At 45.9% G+C, this 23,409-nt stretch overlaps 2 protein-coding genes across 7 annotated transcripts in view; one reads left to right on the forward strand and one right to left on the reverse strand.

Annotated features, from left to right (window-relative positions):
- LOC139277631 (uncharacterized) overlaps positions 1-5,060 on the forward strand; it is an 83,299-nt gene extending 78,239 nt beyond the window's left edge. For all 3 annotated transcript variants that reach the window (XM_070896386.1, XM_070896370.1, XM_070896379.1), the window contains exon 7: positions 2,400-5,060. The gene's annotated coding sequence lies outside the window, so the exon portion shown is untranslated. The remainder of the gene's footprint in view (positions 1-2,399) is intronic.
- A 5,844-nt stretch (positions 5,061-10,904) lies between these two features.
- The window catches only part of LOC139277661 (protein spire homolog 1-like), a 377,805-nt gene continuing 365,300 nt past the window's right edge, over positions 10,905-23,409 (reverse strand). For all 4 annotated transcript variants that reach the window (XM_070896458.1, XM_070896440.1, XM_070896449.1 and 1 more), the window contains 4 exons: positions 18,981-19,051; positions 16,497-16,524; positions 15,902-16,047; positions 10,905-12,871 (listed from right to left, as the gene is read on the reverse strand). In XM_070896458.1, coding sequence (XP_070752559.1) covers positions 12,604-12,871; positions 15,902-16,047; positions 16,497-16,524; positions 18,981-19,051 — 513 coding nt within the window. In that variant the 3' untranslated portion in view covers positions 10,905-12,603. The remainder of the gene's footprint in view (positions 12,872-15,901; positions 16,048-16,496; positions 16,525-18,980; positions 19,052-23,409) is intronic.

Here is a 23,409-nt window from a genome sequence, read left to right on the forward strand (position 1 = left end):
CGTGGATCTTGATGACTGGCGGACAGGCTGGTGGTGGACCTTAGTTTTGCTGATGTTTAGTGTAAGGCCACAACACTCTATCCATGCTAATATATTACCCCTAACCCTTTATCTAGCATAACAAGCTTTCAGGTGGCACCTTATTGAATGCCTTTTAAAAAAAGAGGGGGAGAGAAAACAGGAATTATAGACCAGTTAGCCTGACATCGGTAGTGGGGAAAATGTTGGAATCAATTATTAAAGATGTAATAGCATTTGGAAAGCAGTGACAGGATCGGTCCAAGTCAGCATGGATGTATGAAAGGGAAATCATGCTTGCCAAATCTTCTAGAATTTTTTGAGGATGTAACTGGTAGAGTGGACAAGGGAGAACCAGTGGATGTGATGTACTTGGACTTTCAAAAGACTTTTGACAAAATCCCACACAAGAGATTAGTGTGCAAAATCAAAGCATATGGTATTGGGGGTAATGTATTGACGTGGATAGAGAACTGGTTGGCAGACAGGAAGCAAAGAGTAGGAATAAACGGGTCCTTTTCAGAATGGCAGGCAGTGAGTAGTGGGGTACCGCAGGGCTCAGTGCTGGGACCCCAGCTACTTACAATATACATTAATGATTTAGACGAAGGAAATGAATGTAATATCTCCAAGTTTGCAGATGACACTAAGCTGGGTGGCAGTGTGAGCTGTGAGGAGGATGCTAAGAGGCTACAGAGTGATTTGGACAGGTTAGGTGAGTGGGCAAATGCATGGCAGGTGCAGTATAATGTAGATAAATGTGAGGTTATCCACTTTTGTGGCAGAAACAGGAAGGCAGAATATTATCTGAATAGTGACAGATTAGGAAAAGGGGAGGTGCATCAGTCATGGTACATTAGTCATTGAAGTTGGCATGCAGGTACAGCAGGCGGTGAAGAAGGAAAATGGCATGTTGGCCTTCATAGCTAGGGGATTTGAGTATAGGAGCAGTGAGGTCTTACTGCAGTTGTACAGAGCCTTGGTGAGGCCACACCTGGAGTATTGTGTTCAGTTTTGGTCTCCTAATCTGAGGAAGGACATTCTTGCTATTGAGGGAGTGCAGCGCAGGTTCACCAGACTGATTCCTGGGATGGCAGGACTGACATATGAAGACATATGGATCGACTAGGCTTATATTCACTGGAATTTAGAAGAATGAGAGGGGATCTCATAGAAACATATAAAATTCTGACGGGATTGGACAGGTTAGATGCAGGAAGAATGTTCCTGATGTTGGGGAAGTCCAGAACCAGGGGACACAGTCAAAGGATAAGGGGTAAGCCATTTAGGACCGAGATGAGGAAAAACTTCTTCACTCAGAGAATTGTGAACTTGTGAATTTCTCTACCGCAGAAAGTTGTTGAGGCCAGTTCGTTAGATATATTCAAAAGGGAGTTAGATGTGGCCCTTACAGCTAAAGGGATCAAGGGGTATGGTGAGAAAGCAGGAATGGGGTACTGAAGTTGCATGATCAGCCATGATCATCTTGAATGGTGGTGCAAGCTCGAAGGGCCGAATGGCCTACTCCTGCACCTATTTTCTATGTTTCTATGTTTCTAATCTAAATATACTACTTTGAATGGTTCCCCTTTATCTACCCTTCCAGTTACATCCTCAAAAAACTCATAAATTTGTCAAACATGATTTCCCTTTCAAAAAACCCAAGTTGACTCTGCCTAATCATATTATGATTTTCTAAGTGCCCTGTTACCACTTCATTAATAATGAATTCCAGCATTTTTCCGATGACTGACTGACTGACTGACTGATGTCAGGCTAACTGGCCTGTAGTTCAAAAGCAAAACAGAGCAGATGCTGGAAATCTAAAATAAAAACCGAAAATGCTGGAAACACTCAGCGGGTCAGGCAGTATCTGTGGATAAAGAAAGAGTTAACGTTTCAGGTCGATGACCTTTCATCAGAACTGAAAAAACAGGCATGTTGATCCCTGTTTTCTTTCTCTCTCCTTTCTTGAATAGCAGGGTTTTATTTATTTCCTCCTTTTACATTTGCAATCTTGAAATCTGCTGGGACCATTCCAGAATCTAGGGAATTTCGGAAGATCACAACCAATGTACCCACTATCACTGCAGCCACCTCTTTTCGAATCCAAGGACGTAGGCCATCAGATCCAGGGGATTTGTCGGCTTTCAATCCCATTAGTTTCTCAAGTACTTTGTCTCTACTTCTCTTAACAGCTTCCCTCCTTGGGCCTCGCCCCCTAGAAATATACTTGTCAGATATTAATACATCTAAAGTGTGCAGAATGCTGGACACGTGTTAGTTTGAAATAATGAGATTTGATAATTACGGTGAGATCTATCCGTGCCAATTTAATGAGAGTTATCTCTGAAATTTACACAGATTCTTTTTTTTTTCAGCATGGAATTCTGTGACGACTTAGACGAAGAGATGTAACACCAGCAACATGGCCCAGAGAATGCCAAGACTGGCCATCACTTGTAACGGCAAATGGAGCAAAGCAATCTTCAAATATCAGCCAAACTTGGGCTTTTAATGCTATTTTCAGATCTTATTGCAAAGCACTTTGTTACAAATTATGAGGTCATAGAATGTGGGATTCTGAGAAATGTTTAAAATAATAGAGAATGTAATTGTGAAGCATACATCTTTGAAAGGATGGGTGTTGAAGGAGCTCGGTGTGGGATGATGAAGTCAGGTAGTAAATTGGTATTTCAATGTATAAAATATCAAGATTCTCTACCGCAAAAAGGGCTGTGGAGGCTCAGTCGTTGAGTATATTCAAGACAGATAGATTTTTGGACACCAAGGGAATCGAGGGCGGGAAAGTGTGGTTAAAGTAGAATTTCAGCCATGATCTTATTGAATGGCAGAGCAGGCTCGAGGGGCTGCATGGTCTACTCCTGCTCCTATTTCTTATGTTCTTAAGATACAGGTTTGCTCATTTCCTTGGCTTTGTAAGTCTTGGAACTTCTGCACAGCGACCTTTCCCTAACCCAAGTGTGGCGTTCTAACTATTGAGCTCAAGTAGCTCACTGCACCTGTGATCAAACCCGAGGTCTCCCAGCTCACTATCATGGGGCGCTCCACTTATTTAGTAAAACTTCAGGGGAGCTCAGCACAGCTTGTACGGCATGGTCCCAAGACAACTGTAAAGAGGAACATCAACTTGCATTTATATATTTTTTCATTGATTAATTCACAGAATGTGGGCATTGCTGGCAAGGCCAGCATTTATTGCCCATTCATAATTGCCCTCGAGAAGGTGGTGGTGAGCCGGTGCCTTGAACTTCTGTGGTGGTTTAGTACAACTGAGTGGCTTGCTCAGCCATTTCAAAGGGCAGTTAAGAGTCAACCACGTTGCTGTGGGTTTGGAGTCACATATAGGCCAGATGCCGGGTAAGGTAAGGACATTAGTGAACCAGATGGATTTTTGTGACAATCTCGTGTCTCCGGATCATTAGTCCAGGCCCCTGGATTATCAGTCCGGTAACAGGACCACGATGCTACCGTTCCCACACACAGTACTTTTCACTAAATATATTCAAAAAGGAGTTAGATGAAGTCCTTACTACTCGGGGGATCAAGGGGTATGGCGAGAAAGCAGGAATGGGGTACTGAAGTTGCATGTTCAGCCATGAACTCATTGAATGGCGGTGCAGGCTAGAAGGGCCGAATGGCCTACTCCTGCACCTATTTTCTGTGTTTAACATAGTAAACTTCCCAAGGCACTTCATGGGAGGGTCATCGGACAAAATTTGACACCAAGTCACATAAGAAGCTATTGGGACAGGTTGGTCAAAGAGGTCGGTTTTAAGGAGCGTTTTAAAGGAGGATACGTAGCGAGGCCGAGAGGTTTAGGGAGGGAATTCCAGAGCTTGTGACCTCGGCCGTTGATGGCATGGCTGTGGACAGTGGAGTGAAGGAGGTTGGGGATGCACAAGAGGCCCGAGTTGGAGGAACGCAGCGTTCTCATAGGGTTGCAAGGCTGGAGGAGGTTACGGAGATGGAGAGGGGCGAGGAGCACGTCGGGTTTACTCATCCCACACATTGGCCAGAATCTTCTGCCACAGTTGTTCTGGCACCTGAGCGTAACTCCAACAGATGGGGTGAGTGCAGAAAATTCTTTGGGTGCTGTTCTGCCCACCACTGCTTCCTCCTACCACTTCCGGATGTAGACTACATGTACCCAAATAGGGACAGTCCTATTCAAAGGGAATACAAATGACAGGAATATGTTATCCATTGTAATTCCTGCAGTCCCCGTGCCCAGCATTCCCATGGCGTGTGGAGGGTAGGCGCATGGAGTGTCACCAAGAGCGTGCAGAGATCAAGCGCAGGCAGCGGAAGGAGCGTGTGGCAAACCAGTCCCACCCACCCCTTCCCTCAACGACTATCTGTCCCACCTGTGACAGAGACTGTGGTTCTTGTATTGGACTGTTCAGCCACCTAAGGACTCACTTCAGGAGTGGAAGCAAGTCTTCCTCGATTCTGAGGGACTACCTATGATGATAAGGAGAGTAGGAGGGGAATTAAATGTTAAATTCTCCATTGGAAGTTTACTTAATTACAACTCCCTAGCACCATGAAATTACAAATTAAAAAAAAAAAAATACATTTCCTGTTAACACAATCCAGGGTTTTCCGTTTTAGTGGAATCTCGTTCTATCCACCTTTTTGATCAAGCTGTGTTGGTCACTCGTTCTAATATCTGCTTGTGTGGCACCACACTTTAGGAATGCCGTGAAGGGTACTGAAGAGATTGACTAGAATGGTTCCAGGGATGAGGGATCGCAGTTACGTGGATAGACTGGGGTGGTTCTCCTTAGAGCAGAGAAGGCCAAGAGGAGATTTGATAAGAGGTGTTCAAAATCATGTCGGGTTGAGCAATTGAAAGTATTTGTATGTAAAGTGGATGCAGTTTGTAAGCTATTAGAATTGTGAATGATAACGTTTACTTTCACTTTTATGTAAATCTATGCACAAGATACTGTCAAACTGCAAAATAAAAAGGTTTAATACCCTAATACGAATCATGTGATGTATCACCTCAGTGCTAAGAGAACATGATAACATAAGAATTAGGAGCAGGAGTTGGCCATCCAGCCCCTTGAGCCTGCATCACCATTCAAAAGATCATGGCTGATCTTCGACTTCAACTCCACTTTCCCACCCAATCCCCATATTCCTTGATTTCCCCTAGTGTCCAAAAATCTATCTGTCTCAACCTTGAATATATTCAATGACTCAGCCTCTGGGGTAGTTAATTCCAAAAATGCACAACCATCTGAGTGAAGATATTCCTCCCCATCTCAGTGATGGTCAGTCTGCTGCCACATTATCACACGAAAGCTGTCACACAGTTTCTACTGACTTCCAGCCCCATGTCATTCATAGGCGGTCCCTCGAACGAGGAAGACTTGCTTCCGCAAGAGTTCACAGATGTTTCAATGAAGGACCCGATGTTCCAGTTCTGAACTCCAGTTGAGGGGGTGGAAGATGCCTGTGCGTGGATTTTTTTAACATGTGGTGACCGTTGCACATCAGCCACCACACGGGCTTGACAGAGCTAGGCCTTTATCCAGTGGCAAGGGTTAACCAGGATGACTGGAGACCATCTCTGCTGCACCGACCTAGTGCGCACACATATCGCAGTGTGGGCTGGGCCCGTGCTGCCCCTGTGCCCTCGGCTCTTCTGGTACCCGTACCCTCATTCACTGCACCTCCGCCATGATGTTCCAGGGCCCAGCGCTCCAGCTCTATTTATAGCCCTGACCTGCGGTGGTGTTCCCACACAGGTCGGGGCAGCCCATGATGTTCCAGGGCCCAGCACTCCAGCTCTATTTATAGCCCTGACCTGCGGTGGTGTTCCCACACAGGTCGGGGCAGCCCATGATGTTCCAGGGCCCAGCGCTCCAGCTCTATTTACGACAGAATGTGTCTCTGGTATTGGCTCATCGACAGTCTGGCTCTGCCTCCTGACCAACGCTCTCGACCCCTTCCCTGCCTCTATGGCTGTCGGGCTGCTTTTCCAACATCGAGTCCTGGATAAGAACATCAGAAATAGGAGCAGGAGTCAGTCATTTGGCCCCTCGAGCCTGCTCCGCCATTCAGTAAGATCATGGCTGATTTGATCCTGGCCTCAACTCCACTTCCCTGCCCGCTTCCCATAACCCTTGACTCGTTGAAAAATCTGTCTATCTCCACCTTAAATATATTCAATGACCCAGCCTCCACAGCTCTCCGGGGTAGAGAATTCCACAGATTCACAAAACTCAGAAGAAATTCCTCATTTCCGTTTTAAACAGGCAACCCCTTATTCTGAAATTATGCCCCTTAGTTCTAGATTTCCCCCCACGAGGGGAAACATCCTCTCTGCATCTACCTTGTCAAGCACCCCGCACCCCCCCCCCACCCTCCCGAATCTTATATGTTTCAATAAGATCCCCTTTCATTCTTCTAAACTCGAATGAGTATAGGCTCAACCTCTCATAAGATGAGCCGCAATTTCTTCCAGTTAGACATTGGGAATACTATCCTTGCCACCGATTCCATCCTCCTTTCTGGTCACTGTGTCGGGCTGAACCAGACTGCCACTTTATTTGACCCCGAGCTGAGCTTTGCACTCCACCACCGACTCAAGAGTCAACCACACTGTGGGTCCGGAGTCACTCTAAGGTCACACACGAGGTAATGATGCAGGTTTCCTCTCCTAAAAGGACATTTGTGAACCAGATGGGATTTTAGCAACGATCTGGTAGTTTCATGCACTGATGCTAGCTTTTTAAATTCTGGATTTATTTAACATCTTTCATTTTAAATTCCCCCAGCTGCTGTGTTGGGATTTGAACTTGCGTTTCTGGATCGTTAATCCAGGCCTCTGGATTTCTAGTCCAGTAACATTACCACTATGCTACTGTACTCGCTCGAGGTGTGGGGGAGAAATGGGTGGGAATGGAAGGGTGGGGGAAATTTTGGGTCTTTGTGAATGGATGAGGATGGGCTAAATGACCTTCCTTGTTTGTAATTATTCTTGTGGTCATGAGCTAGCACCGCTTGGTGATAGGAAATTACTCTCGACAAGTAGTAACTAGCTGATCTTGGAGGAGAACTCACAAATTGAATTTTTTTTTTTAAATGAAAGGAACGTGGAGGAGAGAATTCTTCATCTCAGACAAGCCTCATACCTCTAAATCCAGTTCAGGAAATGTGCTCTGATACTGGACGGATGTCTCCCTCCTGTTCACGTGAAGCAGTTTCCTAGCTGCACGTTTGCCGATGTATCCAACAGTTGTGTTGTGTGTCAGCTGTGGCTCAGTGGGTCACCCTCTCTAAGTGGGAGGAGCTAGGAGTGAGCAGGTGCTGCTGATTTCTGCCGGAGTTGGAGTGAGTTTGTAAAAAGTTGGTGGTGGTTTTTTTTCTCTCAGATTTTAGGGCCTTTTTGGCCCATAAACATCAGCAGATGGCTGCTGAGGGGTCTGGAGTGCTGGGCCCCTCCGAGGACAATGCTCCCAGTGTGAATTTAATCAGGGCAGAAAATGTCTTGCGAAGGGAGAATAAAAGGCCCAAAGATTTGGGCTGGGACCCCAGGAGTGTTTGGAAAACACAATGGTGGTTCACTGCCAGGATAAGGAGATGCGAGCTTGGGCTATCGTACGGGCAGTACTCGAGGACTGCGGGGAGGGAACTTGCTTTGTCTGCCAACCAAAGCCGAATGTTGGATTCGAAGTGACGGTCAGTGGCCGAGCGGTGGTGGAAAGACTTTTACTGAGCCTGAAGGTTGGTGAGAAGTACTTGGATGTATCTTTGCTGTATTCCGAAGAGGTGATGATCTCACTCTTAAACCTGTGGTCTGATTAAAAAAAAGTTGGTGTCGTGGGACATTAAACTTTTCTCACTAATAAAGAGGAGATACTATCCTGGAACATGGGTAGCCGATGGAACTCGTTATGTAAAAGTACGGTTCCCAGAGGGAGTGAAGTCATTACCCTACAGCATAAAATTCGAGGTAATGGAAGAAGTGCAGTACGTCCGGGTTCTGCATGATAACCAGGTGAAGGTTTGCTATTACTGTCTTGGACACGACCATCTAGTAAGAAGCTGTCCAGATCTGCACCGTTATAACTGTGGCAAGTCTGGATACATCGCTCGGAACTGCAAGGCAGGGAGCTGTGCGGTTTGTCACAAAGGCCTCACCCGTTGTGAGTGTGAGGCAGAAGGAAGCTCCTTGAGCAACGAGGAGATGGGGGAAGGAGCAGGAGGTGTGAGTGGAGTGGTCAGAAGAGGGGAACAGGCGGAGGGCACAGCCGCTGAACGGAATGAGGAAAGAGCACAAGAAGAGGCAGAAAATTGCGGAGCAGAAAACAGGATGGGGATGGTGGAGAACACACCGAGTATGGTGGAAAAGGATAAAGTCAGCGGAGGGTATCACGGGTCAGGGACAGAGTCGAGCCATAATAAGGCTCGCCTTCAGGTGTCCGTGGGAGGAGCAGAGGCGGATGCGGGGTAAGTGTAAGTACTCCAAAGAGAGACGGGGTGTTGTACATCTTGGGAAGCAGGAGGTGGAAAGACCAGGAGGGGGTGCAAGAGGCAGGGAGCCTTAAAGGGACAGCAGGACGGAAGTGGGGAGAAAAAGACGGCAAAAGGGAGCAAGCTGGGTGCAGATGCGCCATTGTCCCAGAAAGAGAAGAAACAGGGAGCAAGGGTCAGCGGTGGAGGTGAGGCTGAAGGGAGTGGCACTGTTGGAGAAACCATGATAGCAGGAGGACTCTCTGAGGGAGATTATGTATCCGATGGGGAACAGGGGCGGGAGATTACAGAAGAGCTGAAGAGTGAGGAATCAGAGGAGGATGGAGACATGGAATTGGGGGGTGGGGGGGACATCATGTGGAAAGGGAAAGGTTAGTGAGGGGCAGAAGGAGGGAGAAGGGGCAGCTCCACGGCCAAAATTTAATGTAAGGAAGAGGCTGAAACTGCCGGGAAAGTTCAAACAGGAGATGAAAAAGAGCCGGAGACTGCAGGAGAAAGCAACAACAGCCCAAAGGATGGGAAGGAGCACGAGAGGAGGGAAGGGCCAGAGATTAAATGATGGGGGGGATTATCAGGCACACTTCTTTTATTAGGAGCAATTATTGGTCTCGATTAATGTGAACGGACTGAGGGGGGGGGGGGGGGGAAGAAGAAATTGCAGCAATTGTTGCAGTGTTTTAAAGGCACTGACCTGTTGTGTCTGCAAGAAACCTTTTGGGATGAGGATATCCTAGAAAGTTTGAAAGGGAGAAGTGTTTGCAAGTAATAACTGTAGAGGGGTGGCTGTTTTAGTGAGTTCGTCCATAAAAGAGAATGTTGCATTGGTGGACAAGGACACTGAGGGGAGATTTTTACAGCTAAAGGTATAAATGGATGAATTGAATTGTGATCTCTTTAATATCTATGCACCGAATGACCATTGCAAGTAGCCTGAGTTGTTTCGGTGGTTATTCACAGAAGTGGCAGAGGTGGATAACCCTTGTATAGTGGGGGATTTTAATGTATTTTTATTTCGGATGGACATTTCAGCCCAGGCACCCTTTGAGGATGTAGCGCATGCGGAAATCCTGAAGTACAGTCAGTCGTTCACTCCTCGGCCACAGGGTGTGCTGTGCCCCCTCCCCCTCCTCCCCCTCCTCCTCCTCCTCCTTCCCCTCCCCCTCCTCCCCTGACCGTAGCCAGCAATCAGTGAAATCAGGGAAATCAGTGAAACTTGACCAAAACCTTGTCTTTTCCGTGGTAATATCGCTGTTAAATACCCCAATAAAAGTTAAACCCTTTTGGATTCGGGGTAACCGGGATTTTAGCAGCACATTGACTGTTAAACAAGCGTTACGGCCCTGAAAAGCTCATTTTAATTTTGTGGAGTGTCAAATTTCTGCATTATAATAAAAATTACAATTTTTAAGAAACTTAAAAAAAAAAAGTAAAATACTTTTTTAAAAGTTTGTTCATATTTATTTCAGGTTCTACCTTATCCCCATGTAGGAGCCCCGATCTTTTTTTTGCTCTCTGTATCATTTTTAAAAAGTGGGGGGGAAAAGCAGCTTCTCATTTCCTGCCTGTGAGAATTCTGCAATGTGATTGGCTGCTTAGACAGCTTGTTGACGCCATGGCAGAGCGCGCTAGGGATTCCCCATTGTGTTGGCACTGAAATCGCCGACGCGTCGAAAAAGGCAAAAACGTCTCGCCACGGAGGTCGCGAGGTCTTTGCGGGAAGCTTTCTTCGGGTCCAGCGGCGAAGCAAGTTCCGGGCCAATAAGTTCTTTCTCACCCCTGCAATGGTGAGCCGAAATCCAATATCCTCGGTGCGATCCACATCCATTTTAGATGTTGTAAAAGGTGAACATTCTCCAGGGTCCTGAGGTTAAGTGCTCAAAAGTCAACAGGAATTGGTCACAACAACAACAACAACAACTTGTATTTATATAGCGCCTTTTAACGTAGTGAAACGTCCCAAGGTGCTTCACAGGAGTATTATGAGACAAAACATAAGGAGAAATTGAGGGAGGTAACCAAAAGCTTGGTGAAAGAGGTTGGTTTTAAGGAACGTCTTGAATGAGGAAAGAGAGGCAGAGAGGTTTAGGCAGGAAATCCCAGAGCTTTTGGGGCTTAGGCAACAGAAGGCACAGCAGCGCGGTTTAGGGATTCCTCATTGGGTTGCACTGAAATCACGGACGCGTTGATAAAGGCAAACGTCTTGCCACGGAAGGCACCAATGGTTGAGCAATTATAATCAGGGATGCTCAAGAAACCTTCCTATTCCTGAATTAGAAAAGTTCAATATGTGTGTGTGTTTGCACAGTGAAAACTGTCTGGCCATATCGCTATTACTAAACGAGAGACAGTACTCTTTATAAAGATTACAGTGTTTTTTTTAATTAATGCATGAACAGTCGTTGCATTTACATAGAACATACAGAAACTCAGTAGTAGACATGAACTGAACGGCAGGTCTTGTTCACAACAGCTCTACAGTATCATTTAGAAACGGTATAATGCAGCACATACAGGTGCACGGTTTGGTGAAGGGGGACATGGAGTGAAAGGGTGGGTAAGTTATGGCAATCCATTCCTTAAGTATTCAGGCTAGTAACCAATAAGCCAAGACTGGAAGGCAACAGTTGGGTTAGCAATGGATTTATTGCATTGTGCTGGGCCTAATCAGCTCAATGAGTAACTGGTCACAATGCTGCTTTCATGGAGAAAACCCACTATCGGGCTGGATTTTCGGTCTGTTCGCGCCCCGGCGGGACGGTAATGGCGTCCAGTGCCCTGCCGGGAAATTAGATGCTGGTTTTGTGGGGGAGCTGAGCAGCATCGCCTGGGAGCATCGGGTCGGTGTGCATCGCCCCTGGGTTTTGACGGCGCTTCGATTTTTGTTTGGCGCTGACCCTACAGCGCCCCCTAGTGGGACCGCCTGCTTTCAGAGCTGTCCCGGCGGCGGTGAGTGAAGGAATGACTGAATAAGGTAAGTTTGATTGTTTTGTTTATTTTTATTTTTGCGGTTTATCCTAATGTGGGGTGTTCGAGGTGTTGGCAATGATTACTTTGTGTGGTTTGTGGCAATTTCTTTTTCCCAGGGAAGCCTCTGCTTGGGCACTCCGAGGCCGGCTGTTCGGCAACAGATTTTCAGTTGCTCTGCCGGCCTAGCGCCCTAAGGGAGATGTGCAACGCCTTGCTTAGCGCTCCGCCCCACACTTGTTGCCGCCAGTTGCCGATGCAAACTATTTCCCGGCGCAAACTTTACCGCCCCGCCACCATTACCGCCCGAAAAATCCTCCATCCGAAAATCCGGCCCTTTAAGTTCAACCAAATTTCAGAAGAGTATTTCATATAAGTGCAAAAACTGTCTTGTATAAGCTGGCATTCAAGTGTTCAATACAGGTCTAGCGTCGCTTTGACAAACACTGACAATTTTCTGGTGCATTTATGAAAATGAAGCGAGGGCTGTGTTGTAAATCGGTCATTATCCAGTTAAAAAATAAAAGCGCTTTTTTTTTAAATCATAGAAAAGTGAGCTCCCAACAGCCCTCATATCTGAAACTATCTTTCTCCCTAATCTATAAACCTTGGACACAAAGTTTAAGTAAAAAAAAAAAGAATTGACTACATCGAATAAGATCATTACCTCGGAAGATGCTCCAGTTTAAACTATAAGTTCCAGTTTGTAGTATACTCCATGTACATATACCGCACAGATTAAATATTATACAAGTTGCCAGTTTTCAACTGCTACAAGTGGTGTTAGAGACCCACTCCCAATGTCAGCAGTGGTGTTAGAGACCCACTCCCAATGTCAGCAGGGCCCAAACCCTCCTGTTAATAAAATATATTACAATTATATACAAGTAACTTACATTATTTCATGTTTGAGAAGACCCATTCACAAAGAGATGACCATACAAATGAACCCTGACTTTTATTATTATGTGAAAGCTAGGTAACATGTGAATTTTAGAATAGTCAGTTCCTGTGTTTCTGTGGATCTATTTCCAGATATTCGGTTCCAAGATGCCAGTTCAAAAAACAAAACAGCTTCAGGAAGAAGGAAGAAAATAAAAAGGCACAAGTCTAAACCTCTTTGATAGTTCGCTCCTTGGGTGCTGCCAGTCGAAACTCTGACGTGCTCGTGGAGGACATATAAAAGGACTGCGTTTTCCGTTTTAACCTGGCGCGCTTGTTGGCCAAGACAAGGCTCCGGCGACTGGAGCTAATGATTTCGGAAATGAACTTCTTACAGTCAACACAAACCTCCATCGTGCTCCAGTCCTCCATCAGCTCCTTGGGAAACTCCAGGTTGTCGGTTGACTTATCAGAAGATCTGGACATTGATGGCAGTCTGTGAAATATCAAACGGTCCCATGTTAGAGACGCACCGAGGAGATGAACGTCACTATTTTAGAACACAAGAACATAAGAATTAGGAGCAGCAGTCGGCCACACAGCCCCTCGAGCCTGCTCCGCCATTCAATAAGATCATGGCTAATAATCCACTTCACCGCCCGATCCCCATATTTCTTGATTTCCCCAAGAGTCCAAAAATCTATCTATCTCAGCTTTAAATATACTCAACGACTCAGCATCCACAGCCCTCTGGGGCAGAGAATTCCAAAACCTAAACCCTTTGAGTGAAGAAATTCCTCCTCAGCTCAGTCTTAAATGGCCGACCTCTTATCCTGAGACTGTGGCCCCTAGTTCTAGACTCTCCAGCCAGGGGAAACAACCTCTCAGCATCTACCCTCAATCCCCCTCAGAAACGAATATGTTTTAATGAGATCACCTCTCATTCTTCTAAACTCCAGAGAATATAGGCACTCACATCTACTCTCATCCCAGGAACCAATCTAGTGAATTTTGTGTGTATAAGGGAAGATTACGGGAATCGGCAGGGATTAGACTGTGGTTGTTAAGAGCTTGGATTTGGTGGTATCCTTGTAATACAAAAAGAGGCCATTTTTTCCCCTATCGATCAATCTAGTGAATTGTTAAGTGTATTTTCCCCATTATCTCACTTGTTCATGTTGGCACACTTGGGAGATTAAAACTGCAGACTCCTTTACGCTTTCATAGTTGCTCTACGACAGAAGGGAAATAGGCGCCCTGCACAACTTGCTGTACGTGTGACTAGTCCTAAACTTCAGAATGGTGCTTCCATCAAACCAACCCCCCACACAGATGCAAATAGAGAAATATTCAAAGCCGCAGCAAATGCTACGCTGCTTCTCCTTTTTGTAGAAAGGCATTTCTATCGCTCTCAAGAACAACTCAGAGCCAAGTCGTTTATTTAAAAGGTATGATAAAAGCATCTCACTGGTTCCAGCTGCCGAACCGACGTCAAGAGCTGAGACAAGACCTCAACGTCAGTAAAACTGAAGCCATTCTCTTCAGTTCCGGCACAATTCTGACCCTGAATCCCCCGCCTTCACTGCTGCCTCAAGCTTATCACCGTAAACCCAACTTCCTTTCCCATCGCGGTTTGGTCATCAGGACTACTCTGCAATATCACCTGCCTCTTCCTCGTCCGCTAAACCCCTAACCAATGTTGTTATCTCCTCACCGCTGAAGTTCTCCAATATCTTCCTCAGCTGGAGTTCCTGCTTCTACCATCTGTAAACTAAGTCATTCTGAATGCCGTGGCCCAGGTCCTCATCCGTACTAAAACCCATAGCCCAACCCGCTGTTTCCTCCCCACTGAACACTAGCCTGCGTCCCAGAGAATCAACTTTAAGGTATTCGCAGAAAGTCAGTCCAAAAAAAGGCAGAATGCCATGGGGATTAGTGCTTGAGCCTCTACTATTCCTGATAAAAAGTGCAACATCCCCACTGACACCTGGGAGTCCCTGGCCAAAGACCGCCCTAAGTGGAGGAAGCGCATCCGGGAGGGCGCTGAGCACCTCGAGTCTCATCGCCGAGAGCATGCAGAAAACAAGCGCAGGCAGCGGAAAGAGCGTGCGGAAAACCAGTCCCACCCACTCCTTCCCTCAACGACTGTCTGTCCCACCTGTGACAGGGACTGTGGCTCTTGTATTGGACTGTTCAGCCACCTAAGGACTGATTTTAAGAGTGGAAGCAAGTCTTCCTCGATTCCGAGGGAACTGCCGAAGATGATGATGATGACTCCAGGTGTGGCTCTACCTGTGCCGTGTGCAAACATTTGGGTTCTATTCCTCTGGCTTTGGGTGCCAAGATATGGTTAGCCTTCATAGGAACATAGCAACTGGTGTAGGCTATGCATCCCCTTGAGCCTGTTCCACCATTCAATTATATCACTGCTGATCTGTACCTCAACTTCTTTACCTGCGTTTGTTCCATATCTCTTGATACCCTTACCTAGCAAATATCCATCAATCTCCATCTTGAAAATTTCACTTGACCCCAACATCCACAGTCCCCAACATCCAACGTATGTCTCGTTTCCTGCTCTCTCTGTTTCACCATCAGCGGCTCCCTCTTCAGCCACCTTGCTCCTGCCCTCTGCAACTACCCCTTTCAGCATCTCCCTCCAAATCGCCTCCTGGAGATCCTCTTCCTCAACCATGCCTTTGTCCTTGCTAACCTTTGTCATGTATCTTACATTATTATATATAACTGTATCCTAACATGCTAGACAGGACTGTAATAAGATATGACCTGTAACCACCAGCATTCCTTACCACCAGGGGTGCACTTGCAAGAGACAGGTATATAAGGACAGGTCTCAGGCAAGTGCAGCATTCCAGAGCTGTGAAATAAAGGTGCAGGTCCAGAGTGACCTTGACTTCACTACATGCCTCGTGTGAATCTGTACTGAGGGGACAGGACTTTACAGTGGCGACGAGTTATGGGATTACAGAATCCACAGAATGGCGAACAACGGATCAGATGAAAAGTACAATGCGGGAGACAATTGGGAGGACTTTATAGAAAGGCTCCAGCAAAGCTTTGTACTGAGGGGACAGGACTTTACAACCTTCTTCCCTTCCTTGTTGTCGCTGCCCGCTTGGCACCCTGCACATAGCGCTCGCTACGTACCAGCGCAATCAAAATGCAAAGTTGTTGCTAAAACTCCAAGAATTGACCAAGCAATAATAAAAACAGAAAATGCTGGAAATAGCAGGTCAGTCAGGCAGCGTCTGTGGAAAGAGAAACAGAGTTAACGTTTCAGGTCGATGACCTTGCATCAAAACTCATCAGTTCTCTCTCTCTCCCCACAGCTGCTGCCGGGTCTGCTGAGAGTTTACTGCATTCTCTGTTCTTATTCCGGATTTCTAGCAACCCGCAGTATTTTGGCTTTGTTGTAATGGACTCGGCAGCTCTGATAAAATGACTATTATTGAGGCAGAGCTGGAATGGTCCTGCCCCCAGGGGGAGGTGGCAGGGTGCTTCGTACCTGACGAGACTCCTGTGTTGACCATCGTGTCGACGACGGCTGCCTGACGCCTTCTCTGGCTTTGTCACCTTCCCCTCTTTTGGCAAGGCTGACGGTCCCAAGGAAAAGATGGGAAGATTGCTGTACGGTTTGGAGGGTAGTCGCATCTAAACGGCAAAAACAGAGCACTCGTTTATTTTTTTAAAAACAAAACAACTTGCATTTATATAGCGCCTTTAATGTAGTGAAACGTCCCATGGCATTCCAGGAGTATTATGAGATTTAAAAAATTTGACACTAAGCCGCATAAGTAGAAATTAGCGCAGGTGACCAAAAGCTTGGTCAAAGAGGTAGGTTTTAAGGAGCATCGTAAAGGAGGAAAGAGAGGTGGAGGTTTAGGGAGGGAGTTCCAGAGCTTGGGGCCGAGGCAACAGAAGGCTCGGCCACCAATGGTTGAGCGATTATAGTCAGGGATGCTCAAGAGGGCAGAATGAGAGGAGCACAGACATCTTGGGGGGGGTGTTGAGGGGCTGGAGGAGATTACAGAGATATTTTTGACAGCCACAGACAGAAAGATAAATTAATTCAGATACACATCTCAACAATTTGAACGTACCTTCTTACAACACTGTGAACACACCGGTCTGTGGAAAGATAATCGAGTATTAAAAACGGTGAAGTGATCAAGTAGTTTGTTTGCTCAATAACTAATACATCGGTGGATGTGGGGTGGGGGGGGAACTATATAATGCTGGAGCTTCCCATTTTATGAGGGGTTTTAATGCAGTGGTACTTATACAGTCCCCGCCAATGTCCCCTCTAAATTTGTTTTTGAGTGTGCGGCCACTTTAATGGGCTGCACGGCCCAATCAAAGTTTCGCGCACACGCGGTTCCTTCCATTTACGGCCTGGGCGGGAGCTCCAGATCGCTGTGCGGCCACGCAGCTTAACGGGAACCTTGGTCCCCACCACTTTAAATGTCCACGTTTAAAAAGGGCAGTCGCTTATATCAACCAAAAAAGCAGTAACCATTCCACTATCCATTTGCATTGACGCCATTTTCAAAGTTACTGGTTATAGCGTCCGAAGTGCTCCGGTTTATTTCAGGCAGACTCAGCTGTGCGTACTCACAACTGCACCTCGCTGCACCGACTGCAAGAGCAAGCATAACTAGATAGCACCCAGCTTAGATGCACTGAATGGAATAAAAGAGCCTGATTGAGGCAGACTTCGCTTTCTCTTTGACAGCTTTGATGAGCGAGAAACATTAAACTTCAATCAAATCATCTCATAAATTCTAAATTCCAGGAAATACGATCCTAGTCTGTATAACCTTGCCTCATAATTTAACCTTTGGAGGTTCTGGTAAATCTACACTGCACTCCCTCCAAGGCCAATATATCCTTCCGAAGGTCTGGTGCCCAAAACTGCTCATAGTACCCCAGGTGTGGTCTAACCAGGGTTTTGTATAGCTGCAGCATAACTTCTACCATCTTGTATTCCAGTCGATATAAAGGCCAGAATCCATGAGCTTTTTTTGATTATTTTCTGTAGCTGTCCATGACATTTTAATGATCTATATACATAGACCCCTAAGTCTCTTTGGGCCTCCATTGTTTCTAGCTATTCACCATTTAGAAAGTACCCTCCTCTATCGTTTTTAGTTCCAAAGTGGATGACCTCACATTTTCCTACATTGAAATCCATTTGCCCATTCACTTAATCTAGTAATATCTCTTTACAATTTTATACTTCCATCCACACTGCTTACAATGGCGCCTAACTTGGATAAGTGGCTTTCTAATCCCATCATATAAGTTGTTATTAAATACAGTGAATACTTGAGGCCCCAACACAGATCCCTGTGGGGCACCACTAGTCACATCCTGCCAATTAGAGTACTTACCCATTATCCCTACGCGCTGTCTCCTGCCGCTCAATCAATTTCCTAACCAGGTCAATAATTTACCCTCAATTTCATGAACTTCAATTTTAGTTAAGTCTTACGAGGGACTTTATCAAATGGCTTCTGGAAGTCCGTATAAATAACATCCATAGACATTCCCCTGTCCCGCTTCAAAAAATTCAATCAGGTTTGTCAGGCATGACCTACCTTTCACAAATCCACACTGACTCTCTCTGATCAACTGAAAATGTTCAAGGTGTTCACAGTGACCCTATCCTTAATTATAGACCCTGACAACAGACGTTGGGCTAACTGGTCTATAATTCCCCTCTCATCTTTCTTAAATAGCGGAGTGACAGATGCAATTTCCCTATTTAAAGGAGCGGTTCCTGAATTGAGAGAACTTTGGAAGATTATAGTTAGGGGCATCTGCAACATTCTCACCGACTTCCTTTAAAACCCTGGGATGGAAACCAACTGGTCCTTGGGGATTTGTCATTCTTTAGTGCCATTATTTTCTTTATTATTGTTCATTTGCTTATGTCAATTTTGTTGAGTCCCTGAACCTGATTCAATATTAGTTTCCTTGGAGCATCTGGCACACTATCCTCTTCCTCTACCGTAAATACTGACGCAAAGTAATTGTTTAACATGCCCACCACTTCCTTATTTTCATTCACAGTATCACCATAATCTGTTTTAAAGGGGTCACAGTGCTCTTGACCACTCTCTTTTTTCTAGTACAATTGTAAAACAAATGGTGTTGGTTTTGATATCCCGTGCAAGTTTCTTTTCATACTCTTTTTTTTGCAGCTCATACTATCTGTTTTTCACCCTTGCTGTTCTTTGTATCTTTCCCATTTGCCAGCATCGTGCTATTTTTTGCATTTTTGTACGCTTTTCCTTTTAGTTGTAAGTTGTCCTTCAGCTCTTCAGTTGGCCATGGCTGGTTTTTTTGGCAAGTCGAACTCTTGCCCCTCGGGGGTATAAGCTGGTTCTGTATCACCTTCAATTCTTTTTTGAACGTCCCCACTGTTTCACCATTTTACTCATTAACAGATTTGCCCTGTTAGTTTCTGTCTCTTGTGAACTTTTCACTCATTCTCCCTTCCCCCCTCCCTGAAGAACTTGAGGGAAGCGATGGAAAATAAGAAAGCTGCATGAAGTAATGTCAAAGAGGAGGGTGTGACTAACCTTTTACAGAACTGGCAGGTGTACGACCAGGTAAAGATCGAGAATCTCTTCGTTCGGCAGCAGAAACACAACTGCAGAGAGAGCAACGACGACACTGAGATCAATACATGAGTCGCACCAGGTAGTCAAAACAGCCGTAACTCACACTGACTGAAAGTGCAACTAGATTCATCTTTATAATTTGTCAAAATGAATCATCTTCATTTAGATATTTTGTAGACCCATTGGTTAAATATTGGTTGAGAAATTTGGCCGCTCAGCACCCGATTCTAAGCCGCTAAACGGGCTCCTAAACCTCCAATATGGCAGGCATTACAAACCGCTATACTGCTAAAGGCCTAACGAATTCGTAAACTAGGGTCCTGAACTTAAGGAAAGGTAACTTCGATGGTATGAGGTGTTGATTGGCTTGAATAGACTGGCAAAGGATACTCAAAGGGTTAACGGTGGATAAGCAGTGGCAAACATTTAAAGATCACATGGATGAACTTCAGCAATTATTCATCCCTGTCTGGAGTAAAAATAAAACTGGGAAGGTGGCTCAACCATGGCTAACAAAGGAAATTAAGGATAGTGTTAAAGCCAAGGAAGAGGCATATAAATTGGCCAGAAAAAGCAACAAACCTGAGGACTGGGAGAAATTTAGAACTCAACAGAGGAGGACTAAGGGTTTAATTAGGAGGGGGGAAATAGAGTATGAGAGGAAGCTTGCAGGGAATATAAAAACTGACTGCAAAAGCTTCTATAAATATGTGAAGAGAAAAAGATTAGTAAAGGCAAACGTAGGTCCCTTGCAGTCGGATTCAGGTGAATTTATAATAGGGAACAAGGAAATGGCAGACCAATTGAACCAATACTTCGGTTCTGTCTTCACGAAGGAAGATACAAATAACCTTCCAAAGGTACTGGGGACAGTGGGTCTAGTGAGAAGGAGGAACTGAAGGATATCCTTATTAGGCGGGAAATTGTGTTTGGGAAATTGATGGGATTGAAGTCCGATAAATCCCTGGGGCCTGATAGTCTGCATCCCAGAGTACTCAAGGAAGTCGCCCTAGAAATAGTGGATGCATTAGTGATCATTTTCCAACAGTCTATCGACTCTGGATCAATTCCTATGGACTGGAGGATAGCTAATGTAACACTACTTTTTAAAAAAGGAGGGAGAGAGAAAACGAGTAATTATAGACCGGTTAGCCTGACATCAGTAGTGGGGAAAATATTGGAATCAATCATTAAGGATGAAATAGCAGCGTATTTGGAAAGCAGTGACAGGATCGGACCAAGTCAGCATGGATTTATGAAAGGGAAATCATGCTTGACGAATTTTCTGGAATTTTTTGAGGGTGTAACTAGAAGAGTGGACAAGGGAGAACCAGTGGATGTGGTGTATTGGACTTTCAAAAGGCTTTTGACAAGGTCCGGCACAAGAGATTGGTGTGCGAAATCAAAGCAAATGGTATTGGGGGTAATGTACTGACGTGGATAGAGAACTGGTTGGCAGACAGGAAGCAGAGAGTCGGGATAAACGGGTCCTTTTCAGAATGGCAGGCAGTGACTAGTGGAGTGCCACAGGGCTCCGTGCTGGGACCTCAGCTATTTACAATGTACATTAACGATTTAGATGAAGGAATAGAGTGTAATATCTCCAAGTTTGCAGATGATACTAAGCTGGGTGGCGGTGTGAGCTGTGAGGAGGATGCTAAAAGGCTGCAGGGTGACTTGGACAGGTTAGGTGAGTGGGCAAATACATGGCAGATGCAGTATAATGTGGATAAATGTGAGGCTATCCATTTTGGGGGCAAAAACACGAAGGCAGAATATTATCTGAATGGCGGCAGACTAGGAAAAGGGGAGGTGCAACGAGACCTGTGTAACATGGTTCATCAGTCACTGAAAGTGGGCACGCAGGTACAGCAGGCGGTGAAGAAGGCAAATGATATGTTGGCCTTCATAGCTAGGGGATTTGAATATAGAAGCAGGGAGGTCTTAATGCAGCTGTACAGGGCCTTAGTGAGGCCTCACCTGGAATATTGTGTTCAGTTTTGGTCTCCTAATCTGAGGAAGGACGTTCTTGCTATTGAGGGAGTGCAGCGAAGGTTCACCAGACTGATTCCAGGGATGGCTGGGCTGTCATATGAGGAGAAACTGGATCAACTGGGCCTGTATTCACTGGAGTTTAGAAGGATGAGAGGGGATCTCATAGAAACGTATAAGATTCTGACGGGACTGGACAGGATAGACGCAGGAAGAATGTTCCCGATATTGGGGAAGTCCAGAACCAGGGGACATAGTCTTAGGATAAGGGGTAGGCCATTTAGGACTGAGATGAGGAGAAACTTCTTCACTCAGAGAGTTGTTAACCTGTGGAATTCCCTGCCGCAGAGAGTTGTTGATGCCAGTTCATTGGATATATTCAAGAGGAAGTTAGATATGGCCCTTACGGTTAAGGGGATCAAGGGGTATGGAGAGAAAGCAGGAAAGGGCTACTGAGGTGAATGATCAGCCATGATCTTATTGAATGGCGGTGCAGGCTCGAAGGGCCGAATGGCCTACTCCTGCACCTATTTTCTATGTTTCTGTGAATCGGCATGCAGTGCTCAAAAATGAGCACCCCCAAATTTATAGGCCATTGTGTGGAATGGGTCCCCCCAAAGAGAATCCTCTATTTTGCATCCTTCTCAAACAATTTGTATTTATATAGGGGCCGAAATTGATGGTCGGAGTTTTCTCGGCAGTTTCCCTGTTCTCCCCTCCATGGAAGATTGGTGAAGCCCTCACGCCGGCGGTTTGGAAGGAGCGCTGGGGGGCGTGCGCCAGCGTGCAATGCCAAAAAAAGCCCTCCCGCCCAAGATTAGTCCGAGCGGTCCCCCGCTCCTGCAGGAGAAAAGACCACCACGTGGAAGCAGGTCTTACCTGGACGGTCAGTAGGAAGACCTGCAAGAAAAGGTAAGTGAGATTTTTTTTGAAACTTCTTTTGCGCCGATTTTGTGTGAAAGGGTCCTCTGAAGGTTTTTTCTTTTTTAAATTTTTCGAACCTTTTTTTTTGGGTGCGTTCCCCCCTCCCTGGGCCCCGACGCCAGTCTCGGCACAACTTTCTCCAGGATTGCGTTTGCTACCCAGAATTCCCCCCTACCGCCCAGAATTGGCCCAGTAATGCCCACTTTTGCCGCCGGAGGCTTTTTCCCTCCTTTTTTGACCAAAGTTCCACCCAAACTATCGGCAGGATCTTAGCGGTCTTTTCGACGGTAAGTGGGCGGAACTTGCCTTTGATCAATTTAGACCCCATAGTGTCTTTAAAGTAGTGAAACGTCCCAAGGTGCTTCACAGGAGTATTAGGAGATTAAAAATTTGACACCGAGCCACATAAGTAGAAATTAGCACAGGTGGCCAAAAGCTTGGGATTTGTCACTCTTTAATCACCCTGGTCAAAGAGGTAGGTTTTAAGGAGCGTCTTGAAGGGGGAAAGAGAGGTAGAGAGGTAGAAAGGTTTAGGCAGGGAGTTCCAGAGTTTGGGGCCTAGGCAACAGAAGGTATGGCCACCAATGGTTGAGCGATTATAATCAGAGATGCCCAAGAGGGCAGAATTAGAGGAGTGCAGGCCATCTCAGGGGGTTGTGGGGCTGGAGGAGATTACAGAGATAGGGAGGGGCGAGGCCATGGAGGGATTTGAAAATAAGGATGAGAATTTTGAAACTGAGGCGTTGCTTATCCGGGAGCAAACGTAGGTCAGCGAGCACAGGGGTGATGGGTGAGCAGGGCTTGGTGCGAGTTAGGACATGGGCAACCAACTTTTGGATTACCTCTAGTTTACATGGGTTAGAATGGGGGAGGCCAGCCAGGAGTGTGTTGAAGTAGTCAGGTCTAGAGGTAACAAAGGCATGGATGAGGACTTCGGCAGCGGATGAGCTGAGGCAAGGGCAGAGACGGGTGATGTTACGGAGGTAAATCAAATTTTTTCCCCCGAAATTTCTCTCATCTCCAGAAGGCAGTGGCCGGGACTTTCTTGCGTCCTTTGCTCGAGGCGCATCTCTGCTGGGATGAGAGTTCCACCTGCCACAAAGATGTGCTTCTGACCCCAGCCAAACACATAGCCTCGGGCTTTTAAATATTTAAGCACAGGAGGTCAGCTTGCAGGCTCTGTTGGTAGAGCTGTGTTAAAATAGGAATAAAAGAAAAAAAAAAGACTTGCATTTCTATAGCACCTTTCACGACCACAGGACATCCCAAAGTGCTTTACAGCCACTTAATTGACTGCACTTCAAAAAAAGTACTTATGTAATTTATGCAACGCGGCAGCCAATTCACGCACAGCAAGCTCCCACAAACAACAATGTGATATATGACCAGATAATCTGTTTTTTGTGGCGTTGGTTGCGGGATAAACATTGTCCAAGACCCCTGCTCTTCTTCAAAATAGTGCCGTGGGATC

Source organism: Pristiophorus japonicus, chromosome 1, assembly GCF_044704955.1.
Source record: "Pristiophorus japonicus isolate sPriJap1 chromosome 1, sPriJap1.hap1, whole genome shotgun sequence".
NCBI classification, from domain to species: domain Eukaryota; kingdom Metazoa; phylum Chordata; class Chondrichthyes; family Pristiophoridae; genus Pristiophorus; species Pristiophorus japonicus.